This window comes from Sapajus apella, unplaced genomic scaffold (assembly GCF_009761245.1).
Source record: "Sapajus apella isolate SASKATOON/1434 unplaced genomic scaffold, GSC_monkey_1.0 scaffold130, whole genome shotgun sequence".
NCBI lineage: Eukaryota > Metazoa > Chordata > Mammalia > Primates > Cebidae > Sapajus > Sapajus apella.
In genome coordinates, this window is record NW_022437070.1 from 2,517,430 (window position 1) to 2,536,864 (window position 19,435).

General features: G+C 53.1%; 2 protein-coding genes across 7 annotated transcripts in view; one reads left to right on the forward strand and one right to left on the reverse strand.

The window, feature by feature from the left end:
• KLC3 (kinesin light chain 3) overlaps nucleotides 1-8,802 on the reverse strand; it is a 25,108-nt gene extending 16,306 nt beyond the window's left edge. The window contains exons 1-3 of one of the 6 annotated variants that reach the window (XR_004264122.1): nucleotides 3,342-3,442; nucleotides 2,740-3,005; nucleotides 1,070-1,300 (exon numbers count right to left, since the gene is read on the reverse strand). Coding sequence is in view for 5 of the 6 variants with exons in the window: in XM_032262657.1 (XP_032118548.1) it covers nucleotides 1,070-1,300; nucleotides 2,740-2,997 (489 nt within the window). In the remaining variant the exon portion in view is untranslated. Of the gene's footprint in view, nucleotides 1-1,069; nucleotides 1,301-2,739; nucleotides 3,006-3,341; nucleotides 3,447-8,701 lie in introns of those variants that run through there. The other 5 variants (XM_032262657.1, XM_032262658.1, XM_032262654.1 and 2 more) reach the window with 5 other exon arrangements.
• CKM (creatine kinase, M-type) overlaps nucleotides 7,850-19,435 on the forward strand; it is a 34,478-nt gene continuing 22,892 nt past the window's right edge. Inside the window, exons 1-2 of the mRNA XM_032262845.1 lie at nucleotides 7,850-7,903; nucleotides 8,665-8,869. Coding sequence (XP_032118736.1) covers nucleotides 7,850-7,903; nucleotides 8,665-8,869 — 259 coding nt within the window. The remainder of the gene's footprint in view (nucleotides 7,904-8,664; nucleotides 8,870-19,435) is intronic.

Here is a 19,435-nt window from a genome sequence, read left to right on the forward strand (position 1 = left end):
GGTCAGGAGGACTGGGGGACTCTAAGGAGGATCGGGGGGACTGTGGGACTCTAGGGAGGGTCGGGGGGACTGTGAGGTTCTAAGGAGGGTCTGGGGAACTCTAGGAAGGGTTGGGGGGACTGTGGGGCTCTAGGAGGTCAAGGGGATGGGCTCTAAGGAGGGTCGGGGGTACGGTGGGGCTCTAAAGAGGGTCTGGGGGAACTCTACAGAGAGTCGAGGGGAGTGTCGAACTATACGGAGGGTCGGGGGGACTGTGGGGCCCTAAGGACGGTTGGGGGCCTTTGGGGCTCTAGGGACGGTCAGGGGGGACTCTGGGGCTCTAAGGGGGGTCTGGGGGACTGTGGGGCTCTACGGAGGGTCGGGGGAAGTGTGGGAATCTACGGAGGGTGGGGGGCACTGTGGGGTTCTAAGGAGGGTCTGGGGGACTCCTGGGAGGGTCGGGGTGACTGTGGGGCTCTAAAGAAGGTCAGGAGGACTGGGGGATTCTAAGGAGGATCGGGGGGACTGTGGGGCTCTAAGGAGGTTCGGGGGACTCTAGGGAGGGTCTGGGGGACTGTGGGACTCTAGGGAGGGTCGGGGAGACTGTGGGACTCTACGAAGGGTCTGGGGGACTGTGAGGTTCTAAGGAGGGTCTGGGGAACTCTAGTAAGGGTTGGGGGGACTGTGGGGCTCTAGGAGGTCAGGGGGAATGTTGGGCTCTAAGGAGGGTCGGGGGGACTCTACGGAGGGTCAGGGGGACTGGGGGGCTCTATGGAGGGTTGGGGGTACGGTGGGGCTCTAAAGAGGGTCTGGGGGAACTCTACAGAGAGTCGAGGGGAGTGTCGAACTATACGGAGGGTCGGGGGGACTGTGGGGCGCTACAGAGGGTCGGGGGGACTGTGGGGCTCAAAGGAGGGTCGAGGGGACTGTGGGGCTCTAAGGAGGTTCGGGAGGACTCTAGGGAGGGTCTGGGGGACTGGGGGGGGTCTAAGGAGGTTTGAGGGGACTGTGGAGCTCTAAGGAGTGTCGGAGGGACTGTGGAGCTCTGTGAAGGGCACCGCCCCATGCCACCTCGACCTGCCTGTGGCACCTGGCTTTCTGGAGATGGGTCATACTGTCGCAGTTGTCCCAGGAACTCCAGGTGGTTCTTCTCCTCCTCCAGCTGGGCCACAGCCTCCTCGCTGGCCCGAAGCCGCCGCTGTGTCTCCTCCAGTTCCTCCCGAAGCCACACGTTCTCCTGGGCCAGCCGCCGGGCCTGCGCCCGCAGCCGCTGCTTCTCTGCCTCCAGTGTGCCCATATGTGCCGACAGGGCCAGCAGCACCTGCCCGGGGGTGGGGGGGGCGTCCCAAGTCGAGGCTGGTTCCTACCCTGCCAGGCAGCCCGTGACCCAGCCCAGGCCTCAAATCAGGCTGCAGCCCCCCACTGCTATGCTCAATACCCCAAGTTCTGCAGAGACTCCGCCAACACGGCTCCAGTGTCCTCAGAGTTTCCCAGGGGCCCCTCTGATTTCACCCCCAGACTCACCCCAGGACTCAGCCTACTGAAGAATGCCATCTGGTTCAGGGGTCCCTGTCACACACAAGGACCCCATAAAGCTGCCAAGGGACTAGGTCTCTGGCCTGGAGCCTCCCCGGCCTGATTTCCCCAGGCCTCGCCCTGCAGCAGTGTGCCTCTCTCTGTCATACTTTTTTCTTTTTGAGATGGGAATCTCGCTGTCGCCCAGGCTGGAGAGCAGTGGCATGATCTTGGCTCACTGCAGCCTCCGCCTCCCAGGTTCAAGCGATTCTCCTGCCTCAGCCTCCCGAGTAGCTGGGACTACAGGCGTGCACCACTGTGCCTGGCTAATTTTTCTGTTTTTAGTAGAGACGGGGTTTCACCATGTTGACCAGGATGGTCTCGATCTCTTGACCTCGTGATCCACCCACTTTGGCCTCCCAAAGTGCTGGGATTACAGGCATGAGCCACCGCGCCCAGCTCTACCATACTTTTTTTTGAGACAGTCTCGCTCTGTCACCCAGGCTGGAGTGCAGTGGCACGATCTCGGTTCACTGCAACCTCCATCTGCCAGGTTCAAGCGATTCTCCTGCCTCAGTCTCCTGCGTAGCTAGGACTACAGCCATGTACCACCCTGCCCAGCTAATCTGTTTTTGTTTTTACTTTCTTGAGATGGAGTTTCGTTCTTGCTGCCCAGGCTGCAGTGCAATGGCTCGATCTCCTCTCACTGCAACCTCTGTCTCCCAGCTTCAAGCTATTTTCCTGCCTTGGCCTCCTGAGTAGCTGGGACTACAGGCCCCCCGCCACAACACTTGGCTGATTTTTGAATATTTAGTAAAGACGGGGTTTCACTAGGTTGGCCAGGCTGGTCTCTAACTCCTGACCTCGTGATCTGTCCACCTCAGCCTCCCCAAGTGCTGGGATTACAGGCATGTAATCCTTTAGTTTTCGTATTTTTAGTAGAGATGGGTTTTCACTATGATACCAGGCTGGTCTCGAACTCCTGACCTCGTGATCCGCCTGCCTCAGGCTTCCAAAGTGTGCTCCTCTGCAATAGTGAACCCCTCTCCCAGCCAGCTTCATACCTGGCCCTCCCCCGCCCTCAGCTGACCATCCCCCAGCCTCCCACCTATCCCCCCTCATACCTGGCCCTCCCCTGCCCTTAGCTGACCATCCCCCCAGCCCCCCACCTAGCCCCCCTCATACCTGGGCCTCCCCCGCCCTCAGCTGACCACCCCCCAGCCCCCCACCTAGCCCCCCTCATACCTGGGCCTCACCCAGCCCCAGCTCGATGGCCTCCAGCGAGTGGCTCACCACCTGCTGCTTTTCCTCCAGCATCTCCCAGCCAGCCACCGGGCCTTGTCCCGCCAGGGCCTCCGCCAGGTGCCCTGCCAGGCCACGGTGCTCCGCCCGCAGCGCCTCCAGACCCTGTACCACTTGACGTGTCTGCCGCACCAGCTCCTCAGGGCTCAGGCGCTCTGGGCCCAGCCCCGTGCTTCCAGGGGCTGCCACCTGCACAGACATTGCTGCTCCTGGGGGGTAACGGTGGGGGGTCGGGGAATTATTGCCAGGGCCAAGCAAGCTGGCCCCAGCCTCTACTCCCATAATGGCCATCAGGGCCCCTAACTTCTCCCCATCCCGTCTCTTCCCCACTCCACCCATCCTGGCCAGCCCTCTGCCTCCATACCCTCTGTATCCCAGTTTCCACACTCATCCCAGCCAGCTCTCATCTAGAACATTCTAACCTACCTTCCTCTGTCCTCCCAACCCAGGGTTCTGCCCTAAGGACAGTTCCCAAATCCTATGTGTAATTAACCAAGAGAGCGCAAACAGCGGGCCTGGGGGTCCCCTATCTTCCCTCAGCTCACCTGCCCAGCCTTCCCCACCCCAAGGCCCCTGGATCCCCGGGCCCAGAGCTCCAGGTCGGCCGTGTGACCTGGGACCAGAGGCACCCTCCTCTGCCAGGCGAGTGGGGCGGGACATGTGGAGGCGGCGGCCTCTGCGTGAGCTCATTCTTAGGGTGTTTTTGTTGGGAACCAGTCAGACCACTGGGGGTGGGGTGTGGTGGGAGGAGAGGGCCGAGGGGCCGGGGCCCCTAGAAGCCCAGGAGGCCTCTAGGTTGAGGGGGAAGCGGAGGGGGTCATGTGTCGGCTCCCAGGCAACAGAGGGACCCTGGGGGAACAGGGACTCCACCTTCCTCCATCACAGACAGGCTCAGCCAGCCCAGGGCCTGTTGGGACACACGTGTGATAGGTGTGGTCCAGGGATGTCACACTGGCCATGGGACAGCTGAGGGTCTGAAGCCCAGCTCATAGTGGGCGGGGCCCCCCTCTATGGGACTTCATGTGGTTCTATGTGGGTCACAAAAGCTTAGCTGGTGATGCCTCTGGGGTCCTCCTAGACACACACACTCCTCAGAAACATACCTCACACACCTCACCTTCCCTTCTTAAAGGCACGATGCAACACACATATTCTCACACGAACAAATGCCCCCTTCTCTCAAATACAAGACGGGGACCGGCATGGTGGTTCACTCCTGTTATCCCAGCACTTTGGGAAGCTGAGGCAGGCAGATCACTTGAGGCCAGGAATTCGAGACTAGCCTGGCCAACCTGGTGAAACCCCACCTCTACTAAAAATACAAAACAAAATTAGCTGGGTGTGGCGGCGGGCACCTGTAGTCCCAGCTACTAGGGAGGCTGAGGCGGGAGAATCGCTTGAACCCGGGAGGTGGAGGTTGCAGTGAGCCCAGATTGTGCCACTGCAATCCAGCCTAGGTGACAGAGTGAGACTCTGTCTCAAAACAAAAAACATGGTATACACATGTACTCTCCCAAAAATACAGTTACACACACACATACTCCCTCATTAGAAATACAATGGAGGAGGCCGGGCGCGGTGGCTCAAGCCTGTAATCCCAGCACTTTGGGAGGCCGAGGCGGGTGGATCACGAGGTCAAGAGATCGAGACTATCCTGGTCAACATGGTGAAACCCCGTCTCTACTAAAAATACAAAAAATTAGCTGGGCATGGTGGCACGTGCCTGTAATCCCAGCTACTCAGGAGGCTGAGGCAGGAGAATTGCCTGAACCCAGGAGACGGAGGTTGCGGTGAGCCGAGATCGCGCCATTGCACTCCAGCCTGGGTAACAAGAGTGAAACTCCGTCTCAAAAAAAAGAAAAAAGAAATACAATGGAGGCCAGGTGTGTGGCTCACACCTGTATTCCCAGCACTTTGGAATTCTGGCTGAGGCAGGAGGACCACTTGAGCCCAGGAGTTTGAGACCAGCCTGGGACACAGTGAGACCCCATCTCTACAAAAAAATCAAAAACTTAGCCTGGCGTGGTGGTGGCATACCTGAAGCTGAGGTGGAAGGATCGCTTGAACCCACGCGGTTGCAGCTGCAGTGAGCCATGACAGTAACACTGCGCTCAGCGTGGGCGACAGAACAAGACTCGGTTTCAATCAAACAAAAAAAAAGAAATACAACATATACATTCTCTTCTTACAAATACAACACGCACGCTCTCCTCTTAAAAGTACAATTCTACACACACCTACATTTCTCTTTTAGAAATACAACCTAACACAATACACTCAGGCACACACACACTATTCTTTCAAAAACAACCTGTACACACTTCCCTTTTAGAAATAAAAGCCGGCCGGGCACGGTGGCTCATGCCTGTAATCCCAGCACTTTGGGAGGCCGAGGCGGGTGGATCACGAGGTCAAGGGATCGAGACCATCCTGGTCAACATGGTGAAACCCCGTCTCTACTAAAAATACAAAAAATTAGCTGGGCATGGTGGCACGTGCCTGTAATCCCAGCTACTCAGGAGGCTGAGGCAGGAGAATTGCCTGAACCTAGGAGGCGGAGGTTGCGGTGAGCCGAGATCGCACCATTGCACTCCAGCCTGGGTAACAAGAGTGAAACTCCGTCTCAAAAAAAAAAAAAAAAAAAAAAAAAAGAAATAGAAGCCAAGGCTGGGCATGGTGGCTCACGCCTGTAATCCCAGCATTTTGGGAGGCTGAGGCGGGTGGATCACCTGAGATCAGGAGTTTGCAACCAGCCTGGCCAACATAGTGAAACCCCCTCTCTACTAAAAATACAAAAATTAAGCTCGATGTGGGGGTGGGTGCCTGTAATACCAGCTACTTGGGAGGCTGAAGCAGGAGAATCACTTGAGCCTGGGAGGCCCAGGCTGCGGTGAGCCGAGAGGGTGCCACTGCACTCCAGCATGATGACAGAGTGAGATGCCTTCTCAAAAAAAGAAGAAAGAAAGAAAGAAAAAGATGCTAGTCTAAGCAGAGAAAAATTTTTAAAAAGCCAACCCACGCAGAAACGAACTGTCTCTGCCGCTCCGGAAATCACTCAGACCATCTCCGTACACCTGACCCTGACACTGTCTCCCAAACTCACACAGCCCCCAAGCAGCCAATTCCCCATAAAGTGCCTAACACACCTCCAGATTCACATACTCCCAGGATCACTTCAGAGCCCCCGTCAGCTTCCCCACTTCCTCCTCCTCCCCGTCCAGGCCTGGCCAGCAGGGACTCCCACACCTACACACCATGCACGCACGAGTACTGCGATCCACCGTTGGAACAGAAGGCTGTGGATGCGCGCGGAGGGATGCCATGTTCACGCACACTTCGCTCAAAGCACTGCGTCCACCATGAGCAGTGCAGCAGTTTCTACACGTTACACATGCGCGATCACATACATTAAGGGGCCTGCACACTTTGTGCACCACAGGCTTGTCACTGATCTCTCTCTCTAGATGTATGTATATATGTGTTGATGTGCATGTGAACATTAAAAAAATTTTTTTTTTTTTTTTTTTGGAACAGTCTCACTCTGTCACCCAGGCTGGAGTGCAATGGCAGGATCTCGGCTCACTGCAACCTCACTGCAACTAGGTTCAAGTGATTCTCCTGTCTCAGACTCCCAAGTAGCTGGGACTACAGGTGCATGCCACCACACCCAGCTAATTTTTTGTATTTTTAGTTGAGATGGGGTTTCAACCTGTTGGCAAGGATGGTCTTGATCTCCTCACTTCGTGATCCACCTGCCTTGGCCTCGCAAAGTGCTGGATTTACAGGTGTGAGCCACCACACCTGGCCTTTTTTTAAAAATTTGATTTTATGTCTTTGAGATCAGGTCTCACTGTTGCCCAGGCTGGAGTGCACTGGGTGCAATCTCGGCTCACCACACCCTCTGCCTCCCAGATTCAAATGATTCTCCTGCGTCAGCCTCCAAGTACCTGGGATCACAGGCACCTACCACCATGCCCGGCTAATTTTTGTATTTTTAGTAGAGACAGTGTTTCACCACGTTGTCCATGCTGGTCTCAAACTCCTGTCCTCAAATGATCCACCTGCCTTGACTTCCCAGAGTGCTATGATTCCAGGCGTGAACCACCACTCCCAGCCAAGCTTTTTTTAATTTTTAAAAAACTAGGGCCGGGCGTGGTGGCTCACGCCTGTAATTCCAGCACTTTGGGAGGCCAAAGCGGGTGGATCACTTGAGGTCAGGAGTTCGAGACCATCCTGACCAACATAGTGAAACCCTCTCTAAAAAAATAAATAAATAAAAATAAAAATAACTAAATTATGCCCAGCTAATTTTTGCTTTTTGTAGAGATGAGGTCTCACCATATCACACAGGCTAGTCTAGGACTCCTGGGTTCAAGCAATCCTCCCACCTCAGCTTCCCAACGTGTTGAGATTACAAGTGTGAGCCACTGTACCCGGCCAATCTCTGTGTGTGTGTGTGTATATCACACCATACCTATTCTCACACCTCACACACACATCATCAGTGGTTGAACTCACAACCATAGTCTCAAGAGTCACCCTTACAACCACGACCATTCACACAATTTTGCCAACATAACAACCTCCCTCCATAACCTCAGACACAGCCACACACACCACTCCATGGCCAGACCAACAACCACAGCAACAAACACGCTCAACCACAGCCACCCAGCACTCAGGCTGCGTCCCACACACAGCAGTTCCCACACTTACACGGAGCCTGGGGCGCACAACCGCACAGCTGATCATTGCAGGCACAGCCCCACACACCCATCCCTGACAAAGACCACCCTTTCCCTCCTGTCACCCACGCGCAGTAGAATCCCACTTAGATGTCCACATCTCCACTCCCATCTCCCAAACTTACACACCCCACAACAAACTCTCCATTGCACACCACTGCCAGCCACGGCATCAATGCAGGTCACACACCCTCCAGATCCTCCTACACACACGTGGGCAGGCGTGCACACGTACACACACACACACACGGCTTCACATGCCTCCACACTTCACTCATCCAACCCCGAGGTTCCACCTGTACAGTCCCATGAAACAGCCCCACTTCCGGACACAGTCCCACTCAGCAACACGCACCATTACGGTGCCACACAACCAAAAGTCAATCTAGTAACCTATCACTGACCCAGTGTCACACTGTCCATTACACACACACACACAAACATCCAACAGGCAGAAAGACAACCACAGCCACACAACCTCTTGATCAACATTCACAGCTAATCCTACAACCAGTTCCACTCCCTGCCATACACACGCACATCAGCCCAAGCAGAAAGTTGACTACAGCCGCACTAGCTCTTGGTCATAAAGTGCTACCAACAATCCAATTAATATACACACACACACACACACACACACACACACACACCCCGCACTCCAGACACAGTCAGAGGTTGCCCACGTTTTCACATTGCCGAAAGTGTCATACACACAGTCCCATCACAGGGTTACACGGTGGACAGTCGCTTTCACCTCCATACCCACAACCTGACAAACACAGAGCCTCACACACACAGGCAGTCAGGAGCCCCATCGTGGCCCAGCCTCGCAAACCTCACAACCTTACCCAGGCCGGCCCAGCCCCGCGCACCAGGCTCTCCCGCCGTCACAAGGGACCCCTCCTTCCCTCCCCATAGGCCCCGCCCCATCCTCGCTCCTGTTTACCTGCTCTGGGGTTGGGGGTGCGCGGCCCCAGCCAGACCTCCAGACCCCGGGGAGCCCCAGGACGGGGCAGAAGGGTGTCCGGGAGCCCCAAGGCCGTTTCCCGTCGCAGGGCAAGCAGGCCCAGGGTTGCTCCAGGCCCCGGTCCTCACCCTTCACCCCCGCCCCCCATCATTGCAGCTCCCCAAGAGTCCCGCGCCCCGCTCCCGGTGCCCACCTGACCACGGCGACTCCGGCCCCGTTTCGCCCCCTCTGCGCTCGGCGGCGTCCTGCAGGCCAGGCACGCCCAGCCGCTCCCGCTGCGCCCGGCGTCTGGGACCACGGGCGGCTCCTCCGCGGGGCGGGGCGGGGTGGGGCGGGGCGGAGGGGAGCCCTCCCCCCACAGGTGAGCCGGCCACGCCCACCGCCCGCGGGAAGTTCAGCCTCGTGCCTGCCGCCCGCGGGAATGGCAGAACTTTGCACGTGGAGCTGGTAACCTCCAGGGAACCTCGAATCAGGCTGATTGCAGCGCAGGGCCCTTGGCTAAAATCTTGGAAACTTTAGATCTCAGGACAGTGGCTTTCTGGCAGTGCCGGCCGCAGAGCCTTTTCATTGGTTGTGTCGCCTGCTTCGATCTCTCTTCCCACACATCTCATCGTCTTTAGGTCTCGTCTCAAAGGCCACCTCCTCCGGTAGGCCGTCCCTGATTGCCCCCTTCTAAATAGCACCCTTCCACCAAAACATTACATGCCCCTCTTGATTTTGTTCACAAATCTTTTCAGGGCCTAAAATTATTCTATTATCTTCCTCTAGTGTGAGGGAGTCTCGCTCTGTCACCCAGGCTGGAGTGCAGATCTCGGCTCATTGCAGCCTCAGCCTCCGGAGTTCAAGCGATTCTCGCATCTTCAGCCTCCCAAGTAGCTGGGAGTACAGGTGCTCACCATCAGCCAGGCTACTTTTTGTACTTTTAGTAGAGACAGGGTTTTGCCATGTCGGCCAGGCTGCTCTCGAACCCCTGACCGCAACTGATCCTCCCACCTCAGCCTCCCAAAGTACTGGGATTACAGGAGTGAACCACCATCCCGGCCCCTAAAATTATTTTATGTAACATTTATCATATTTTTTAAATTTTTATTTTCATATCATTATGTTATGTAATATACATTATATTATTGGTAAGGGAATGTGATATATAAGAATCGGGCTCTGGGTTCAAGTCTGATTCCAGCACTTACTTGCTGTGTAGGCCTTGGGCAAGTGACTTAACCTCTCTGTGCCTCAGTTTCCCTAGTCAGTAAAATGGAAATAGTCGAAGGCTTTGAGAATTGAATGTTAACAACAAAGAAACAGTACTTTTCCTTTTTTTTTTTTTTTTGCGACGCAGTCTCACTCTGTCACCCAGGCTGGAGTGCAATGGCACTATCTCAGCTCACTGCAACCTCTGCCTCCCAGAGGTTCTTCCTGCCTCAAGCCTCCTGAGTAGCTGGGATTACAGGTGGCTCCCACCAAGCCTAGCTTTTTTTTATTTTTTTATTTTTTTTTATTTTTGTATTTTTAGTAGAGATGGGGGTTTCACCATGTTGGCCAGGCTGGTCCCGAATTCCTGGCCTCAGGTGATCCACCCGCCTCGGCCTCCCAAAGTGCTGGGATTACAGGCATGAACCACTGCGCCCACGGGGACAGAACTATTTTTCAGAGCCTGGCATGTAGAAAGTACTTGGTAATACTCGCTACTGACTGTATATTATGGATTCCTTTTTTAAAAATGGGTTTCCTTTTTAGAATGTCAGCTCTGAGGGCAGGGCTCTACATTGTCAGCACTTTATCTTTAGTAAGAGAACCTGGCACAAAGTAGGTGCTCAATAAATTGTGACTGAATGAAGGAATCAAGTCCTAGAATTGTAAACTGGCCAACGCTGGGTGGTCGCCATTCTAATATAACTTGAGGATGAGCGCTGTGGCTCACACCTGTAATCCCAGCACTTTGGGAGGCTGAGGCGGGTGGATCCCTTGAGGTCAGGAGTTCAAGACCAGCCTGACCAACATGGCGAAACCCCATGTCTACTAAAAATACAAAATTAGCCGGGCATGGTAGTGCATACCTGTAATCCCAGCTACTTGGGAGGCTGAGGCAGGCGAATCACTTGAACCGGGAGGCAGAGGTTGCAGGGAGCTGAGATCACGCCACTGCACTCCAGCCAGGGCAACAAGAGCCAAACTCCGATTCAAAATAAATAAATAAACAAACAAACAAACAAACAAACTTGGTTAAAGGCACGCTGTACCCTGGTCACTGCACTATGGGATGCTTCCAGCAGAGGGTGCTGCTGGTCTGTGGCTCCAGCACGGCTCCGCGCCGCCCGCCCCCCACCCCGCTTTGAATTGAATTGCAGCCAACATGCCCTCTCCTTCCTTGTTCTCTGAGCTCCAGTGCTCATGCTTTCTCCCCCAGGATGCCCTTTTTACCTCCCAGGTTTGCAGACTTGGGCTCCCACGTTCAGCCCTGCCAACTCTAGGGCATCAGTGTTGGGGGACGGGTCTGTCCCCGTATTAGGCTATGACCCCCAAAAAGGGAGGACGGCGCCGGGGGCCATGCCAGTTTCCACTGCATCCGCAGTGCCACCCAGCACGGGCCCAGGACAGAGAAGGCATTTGGGAGAACGGGTGCTGATTGAATCATGGAAATAAACATTCAAACTCATATCCTAACTGCTCCAGCCTTTTTGTCTTGTTTTTGTGTGGCTCGTTGCAACCTTCACCTCCCAGGTTCAACCAGTTCTCCCACCTCAGCCTCCCAAGTAGCTGAGATTACAGGCACCTGCCATCATGCCTGGCTAATTTTTCTAGAGATGGAGTTTCGCCATGTTGGCCAGGCTGGTCTCGAACTCTGGACCTCAGGTCATTCACCGGCCTGCCTCCCAGAGGGCTGGATTACAGGCTGAGCCACCATACCTGGCCTACTCCAGTTTTTTGTGGGGGGGAGGGTGGGGGGATAGGAGGGAGAAGAGGAAGGAGGGGGAGGAAGGGAGGGGAGACTTTTTTAGTTACCTTTTTTTTTTTTTTTGAGAGAGAGATGGGGTTTCACCATATTGGCCAAGCTGGTCTCAAACTTCTGACTTTGTGATCCGCCCACCTTGGCCTCCCACAGTGCTGGGATCATAGGCGTGAGCCACCGTGCGCACACTACTCCAGCTTCCTCTAAAGACGGGCATCACCCAGGCTTGAGTACAATGGCAAAATCATAGCTCACTGCAGCCTCGACTTCCCAGGTTCAAGCAATGCTCCCTCCTCATCTCACAAGTCCCAGGTAGCTGGGACTATAAACGCACCTCCACACCCAGCTACTTTTTGTTATTTTTTTACAAAGATGGGGGTCTCCCTATGTTGGCCAGTCCTCAAGCCATCCTCCTGCCTCAGCCTCCCAAAGTACTGGGATTACAGGCATGAGCCACTGCGCCCAGTTCCAGGTTTTTAAGACAGCATCTCGCTCTGTCACCCAGGCTGGAGTGCAATGGCACAATCACTGCAACCTTTGTCTCCCAGGTTCAAGCAATTCTCCTGCCTCAGCCTCCGGAGGAGCTAACAGTCATGTGCCACCATGCCCAGCTCATGTTTGTATTTTTAGTAGAGACAGGGTTTCACTGAGTTGGCCAAGGTGGTCTTGAACTCCTGACTTCAGGTGATCCACCCACCTGGCCTCCTGAAGTACTAGCTCCAGCTATTTCTTCCTTTTTTTTCTTCCCCCCAACATGATGGAGTTTTACTCTTGTTGCCCAGGCTGGAGTGCAATGACACCATCCTGGCTCACCGCAACCTCCGCCTCCTGGGTTCAAAGTGATTCTCCTGCCTCAGCCTCCTGAGTAGCTGGGATTACAGGCATGCGCCACCACACCTGGCTAATTTTGTATTTTTAGTAGATAGGGTTTCTCCATTTTGGTCAGGCTGGTCTCAACCTCGAAACCTCAGGTGATCCGCCCACCTCAGCCTCCCCAAGTCCTGAGATTACAGGCGTGAGCCACTGCTCCTGGCCTAGCTGCAGCTATTTCTACAGCAGATAGAGGACTGAGGGGCAGCAGAGCCCTTTCCCCTGTTCCCCATTTTTTTGGCCTCAGGACACAAGACATTGATTCTGGATTCGCCACGTGCTTACCTAGAGGCAGTGCAGAGACTGGAGCCAGACACCCAGGTATAAATCTCAGCTGGGTCATCTGCTAGCTGTGTGACCCTCTGAGCCAAGAAGTAATCTCTCCGGACCTGATTTCCAGTCTGTAGAACAGGACTCACAGGGTACCCTACTTTGAGCCTGTGGTAAGGATTAATATATAATCCCCCGCCGGGTGGGCACGGTGGCTCACGCCTGTAATCCCAGCGCTTTGGGAGGCCGAGGCGGGCAGATCATGAGGTCAGGACTTTGAGACCAGCCTGGCCAACATGGTGAAACTCTGTCTCTACTAAAAATACAAAAATTAGCTGGGCATGGTGGTGGGCTCCTGTAGTCCCAGCTACTCGGGAGGCTGAGGCAGGAGAATCGCTTGAACCCGGGAGGTGGAGTTTGCAGTGAGCCGAGATCATGCCACTGCACTCCAGCCTGGCGACAGATCAAGACTCTGTCTTTAAAAAAAAAAAGTATAATCCCCCAGAAAAGGCTTATAATAGGTTAGCACATGGTAAATACTGTGTGCTGGGGGGAGGGCAGGGGATGGAGACTCGGGGAGCCAGGCAGATCTAGGGTTTGGTTTTGAGACAGTCTCTCACTGTCCCCCAGGCTGGAGTGCAGTGGTGCGATCTCAGCTCACTGCAACCTCCGCATCCTGGGTTCAGGTGATTCTCCTGCCTCAGCCTCCCAAGTAGCTGGGATTACAGGTGCACTCCACCTCGCCCGGCTAATTTTTTGTATTTTTAGTAGAGATGGGGTGCCACTATGTTGGCCAGGCTGGTCTCAAACTCCTGATCTCATGATCCACCCACCTCAGCCTCCCATAGTGCTGGGATTACAGGCCGCGCCTGGCCAGATCTAGGTTTAAATCCTGGCCTTGCTATTTCAGTTCCATGTAAACTGGGACAACAGTGATCTCTGGCTGAGCCTCTGTTTCCTCATCTGGAAACAGAGATGATCACACTAATCACATAGCATTTCGGTGAGGATTAAATGAAATGAAGATTGAAAGGACAGTGTTAACCAAGGAGAACCTTTCTTTAGGCCAGCCCTGTTCCAAGTACTTTTATGCAGTGCCAACAATGGCTGACGTTTCTGAGTAACCCATCTACTATATGCAAATTGTTAATCTTCACACCAGCTGTCATGATTCACTCCATTCCACAGGTGAAAAAGATGACGCACAGAGAGGTTGAGTAATTTGTCCAAGGTCACACAGCCAAGGAGTAGCAGAGCCCCAGAATCTTTGCAGCTGACCCCCCCCAAGAGAGGCACTATTACCAGCCCCGCCTAAAAATGAGGAAACTGGTCAGATGGGGTCACTCATACCTGTCATCACAGTGCTTTGGGAGGCCAAGGCAGGAGACTGCTTGAGCCTAGGAGTTTGAGACCAGCTTGGGCAACATAGGGCAAACCTGACTCTACAAAACTATATATGTTTATTTATTTGAGACAGAGTCTCTGTTGCCCAGGCTGGAGTGCAGTGGTGCGATCTCGGCTCACTGCAACCTCCACCTCCCAGGTTCAAGCAATTCTCCTGTCTCAGCCTCCTGAGTAGCTGGGATTACAGGCGCCCGATGCCACGCCTGGCTAATTTTTGTATTTTTAGTAGACGTGGGGTTTCACAACGTTTGTCAGGCTGGTCTCAGACTCCCGACCTCAAGTGACCCTCCCAAAATGTTGAGATTACAGGCGTGAGCCACCAGGCCCGGCCTGTTTATTTTTTTATTTAATTTATTTATTTTTTTTTTTTTTGAGACGGAGTTTCGCTCTTGTTACCCAGGCTGGAGTGCAATGGCGCGATCTCAGCTCACCGCAACCTCCGCCTCCTGGGTTCAGGCAATTCTCCTGCCTCAGCCTCCTGAGTAGCTGGGATTACAGGCATGCACCACCATGCCCAGCTAATTTTTTGTATTTTTAGTAGAGACGGGGTTTCACCATGTTGACCAGGATGGTCTCGATCTCTTGACCTCGTGATCCACCCGCCTCGGCCTCCCAAAGTGCTGGGATTACAGGCTTGAGCCACCGCGCCCGGCCTGGCCTGTTTATTTTTTTGAGACAAAGTCTCACTCCGTCGCCTAGGCTGGAGTGCAATGGTGCGGTTTCAGCTTACTGCAACCTCTGCCTCCTGGGTTCAAGCCATTCTTCTGCCTCAGCCTCCCTAGTAGCTGGGACTACATGCGTGTATCACCATGCCCAACTAATTTTTTTGTATTTTTAGTAGGGATGGGGTTTCACCATGTTGGTTAGGCTGGTCTCAAACTCCTGACCTTAAATGATCTGCTGCCTCGGCCTCCCCAAGTGCTGGGATTACAGGTGTGACTTACCACATCTGGCAAAAAAAAATTTAAGAAATTAGGCATGTCTGCTGTCTCACATCTGGTCTCAGCTACTCAGGAAGCTGAAGCAGGGGGATTGCTTGAGTTTAGGAGTTTGAGGCTGCAGTGAGCTGTGATCATGCCACTGTACTTCAGTCTGGGTGACAGAAGCTGTCTCAAAAAAAAAAAAAAAAAAAAAAAGGACGAAACTGAGACTCAGAGAAGAGAAACTGCTTGCATATGCAATACAGCATTCAACAAATGCCCCGTCCTATCCCTTAAGGCCTCAGTTGCCATGTCAAGAAAATGGGTACATAGGGTGGGATATTCCTATTTTCACCTTCTGGCAGTAGTTTTTTAATGTAAAAAATAGGGTGGGCGCAGTGACTCACTCCTGTAATCCCAGCACTTTGGGAGGCCGAGGCAGGTGGGTCACCTGAGGTCAGGAGTTTGAGACCAGCCTGGACAACATGGTGAAATCCCATTTCTACTTTAAAATAATAATAATCAGCTGGGTGTGGTGGCTACTTGGGAGGCTGAGGCCTGAGAATCGCCTGAACCTGGGAGAGGGAGGCTGCAGTGAGCCGAGATTGAGCCACTGCACTCCGGCCTGGGAGACAGAGCCAGATTCCAACTTAAAAAAAAAATAAAAATGTCCAGGAACAGTGGCTCACGCCTATAATCCAGCACTGTGGGAGGCCGAGGCAGGTGTATCACTGAGGTCAGGAGTTTGAGACCAGCCTGGCCAACATGATGAAACTTCGTCTCTACTAAACATACAAAATAAAATTATCGGGGCGTGGTGGCACGTGCTAGTAGTGGAAGCTACTCTAGAGGCCGAGGCAGGAGAATTGCTTGAACTCGGGTGGGGGAGGTTGCAATGAGCTGAGATTGTGCCACTGCACTCCAGCTGGGGTGACAGAGTGAGACTCCATCTCAAAAAGAAAAAAAATAATGCAGCTAGAAAAAATGTTCAAACCTGATGACCAATTTCCAATATCCTTCCAGAGATGCTGGATATGAATCGTGTGTGGATGGTCCAAGTGTGTGGGCCCATTTAAGAAAAGCACCCCTGGATGGGGGCCGGGTGCGGTGGCTTAAGCCTGTAATCCCAGCACTTTGGGAGGCTGAGGTGAGAATATCATGAGGTCAGCAGTTCAAGACCAGCCTGACCAACATGATGAAACATCATCTGTACTAAAAACACAAAAATTTGCTGGGTGTGGTGGGGCGCACCTGTAATCCCAGCTACTCAGGAGGCTGAGGCAGGAGAATTGCTTGAACCTGGGAGGCAGAGGTTGCGGTGAGCCGAGATTGCGCTACTGCACTTGAGCCTAATCGATAGAGTGAGACTCTGTCTCCAAAAAAAAGAAAAAAAAAAGCAAAGCACACCTGAAATAATCCTTACCTGTGGAGGAAGATGGAGTGTGGCATGTGACTGGCTTTGGCCAGCAGCAGAGGGACACAAGTGACAGTCGTGTCAGTTCTGAGCTTAGGTCTTGAGACCTCGAACATTTCTTTTCGCATCTCAGCATCCCCATGAGAAGGGCTTCTCCCCCGAGCCTGCACTCCACAATGTTCCCATATGAAGCAGAGATTCCCATCCAAGCTCAGCACGGATCAGCCAAGTCTCAGCCAACCGCACATCCATTTTAGAGCTATTGGCCGGGGTAGTGGCTCACACCTGTAATCCCAGCACTTTTGGGTGGATCACCTGAGGTCAGGATTTGATACCAGCCTGCCCAACATGGTGAAACCCCATCTCTACGAAATGAAAATTAAAAATTAGCTGGACACCTGTAATCCAAGCTACTTGGGAGACCAAGGCAGAAGAATTGCTTGAACCTGGGAAGCAGACAAGAGTGAATGCTCACCCTCAAAAAAAAAAAAAAAAAAAAACACACAAAAAAAAAAACACTAGCCGAGCGTGGTGGTCCGCACCTGTAAGTCCAGCTACTTGGGAGGAGGCTGAGGTAGGAAAATTTCTTGAACCTGGGAGGCGGAGGTTGCAGTGGAGCGGAGATCACACCATTGCACTCCAGCCTGGACGACAGAGTGAGACTCCGTTCAAAAAAAAAAAAAAAAAAGCCATTGCATTTTGGGGTAGTGTGTTGAAAGAAAGAAAAGAAAAAAGAAGCAACAAAAGACAAAGCAGAGATTTATCTAAGACAATCCACAGAGTGGGAGCGGGCTTGAGCGCCTCCCCAGTTAGGATTGTTTTTTTTTTAAGACAAAGTCTTGCTCCGTTGCCCAGGCTGGAGTGCAGTGGCACAATCACAGCTCACCGCAACCTCCGCCTCCCAAGTGCCAGGCGATTCTCCCACCCCACCCTCCTGAGTAGCCTGGGACTACTGGCGCGCGCCACCAGGGACACGCCACGACGCCCAGCTAATTATTGTACCTTTAGTAGAGACGGGTTTTTCACCATGTCGGCCAGGCTCGTCTCAAACTCCCGATTTCGAGTGACTTGGCCGCCTTCACCTCCCAAAGTGTTGGGAAGAAAGGTGAGCCAATGCACGGGGGCTGCCAGTTAGAGATTTTATTAAGCCGCCAAGAACCCGGCAACACCCCTAGGTGCTCTTCAGAGGCCTCCAATTGGTTACATGCTATGAATGACTGGCCCTCGACCAATCAGAGCCAAAGTGGAGACCGGGCTCGCAGCCAATCAGAGGCTGGAGTGGCGTATTCCCACGTGAGGGAGGATGCAGCCTGTAAGGGGCACCTGTTGCCTCCCTGCCTCTGGGAACTGGCTGCACCCGCTATTCTGTTGCTTATGCAAAGTGGCTGCACCTGCTGAACCTCTGTTACCCTAATTCCCTATTTTCCTGCCACGCCAGCACTTTGGGAGGCTAAGCTGGCAGCCCAGGAAATGGAGGCTGCAGGCTCACTTGAGGCTGGGAGTTTTTTTTTGTTTTTTCTTTTTCTTTTTTTGAGACGGAGTCTCGCTCTTGTTGCCCAGGCTGGAGTGCAGTGCGAAATCTCGGCTCCTCCACCTCCCAGGTTCAAGCGATTCTCCTGCCTCAGCCTCTCAAGTAGCTGGGATTACAGGCACACGCCACCACACCCAGCTAATTTTGTATTTTTAGTATTTTAGTAGTTTCTCCATGTTGGTCATGCTGGTCTCAAACTCTTGACCTCAAGTGATCCGCCCGCCTCGGCCTCCCAAATTGCTGGGATTACAGGCATGAGCCACCATGCCTCGCAAGAGTAGTTTTCTTGGAGGAGAGATATTCATTGGGAGGGGACACGAGGGAGTTTCTTTGGGAGGTGGAAGTTGTCATTTGATCCTGGTGATGGTTATTCACATGTAGACATACATAAAAGTTCACTGATATTCAGATTAGGGCACTTTACTGAATATAAATTATGCCTGAGTAAAAAGAGTAAATTTGAGAAAAAAAAATAGGAATAAGTGTGACCATCCATACACTCCAAATATAACAGTTCCAATATAAAGAATACATTTGAAATGATAACAATGTAAAAACAAGCCATATATGGTGGCTCACACCTGTAATCCCAACACTGTGGAAGGCTGAGGCAGGAGGATTACTTAAGGCCAGGAGTTCAAGACCACCCTGGGCAACATAGCAAGACTGTGTCTCTACAAACAATACAAAAATTGGCCGGGCACAATGGCTCACGCCTGTAATCCCAGCACTTTAGGAAGCTAAGGTGAGGAGATCACGAGGTTAGGAGATCGAGACCATTTGGCCAACGTGGTGAAACCCCATCTCTACTAAAATTTCAAAAATTACCTGGGCATCCCTTGGTGTGCACCTGTAGTCCCAGCTACGTAGGAGGCTGAGGCTGAAGAATTGCTTGAACCCAGGAGGCGGAGGTTGCAGTGAGCCAAGATTGTGCCACTGCATTCCAGCCTGGTGAGAGTGAGACTCCATCTCAAAGGAAAAAAAAAAAAATGAGGCAGGACAGGTTAGGAGTCATGAAAGACATCTTATTCACCACCTACCACCCCATGGACCAGACTCTATTCAGCTGATTATGGGGCTGCACGCTTGGCCTGGCTGTCCAGGAACAGAAAGGAGGAATGGGCAGGGCCTCAACCCCTCAGCCCTACGGCTGGCCTTGATTTACAAATTGTCTTCTGTGAATCAAATGGCATGGTAAATGGCCAGGTTTGGGAAAGGGATTTGAGGGGTGGATGGGGGAGGGTGTTACAGGGTGGTGGACCATGGGGGTGGAGTGCTGCCTTCCCAGAATCTCTCCTGGAGGTGGCAGCCTCTTCTTGAGGGTAGGGACAGAGACAGATGAGACACTTAAGAATAAGACAGGGTTGGCCGGGCGCGGTGGCTCAAGCCTGTAATCCCAGCACTTTGGGAGGCCGAGGCGGGTGGATCACGAGGTCAAGAGATCGAGACCATCCTGGTCAACATGGTGAAACCCCGTCTCTACTAAAAACACAAAAAATTAGCTGGGCATGGTGGTGCGTGCCTGTAATCCCAGCTACTCAGGAGGCTGAGGCAGGAGAATTGTCTGA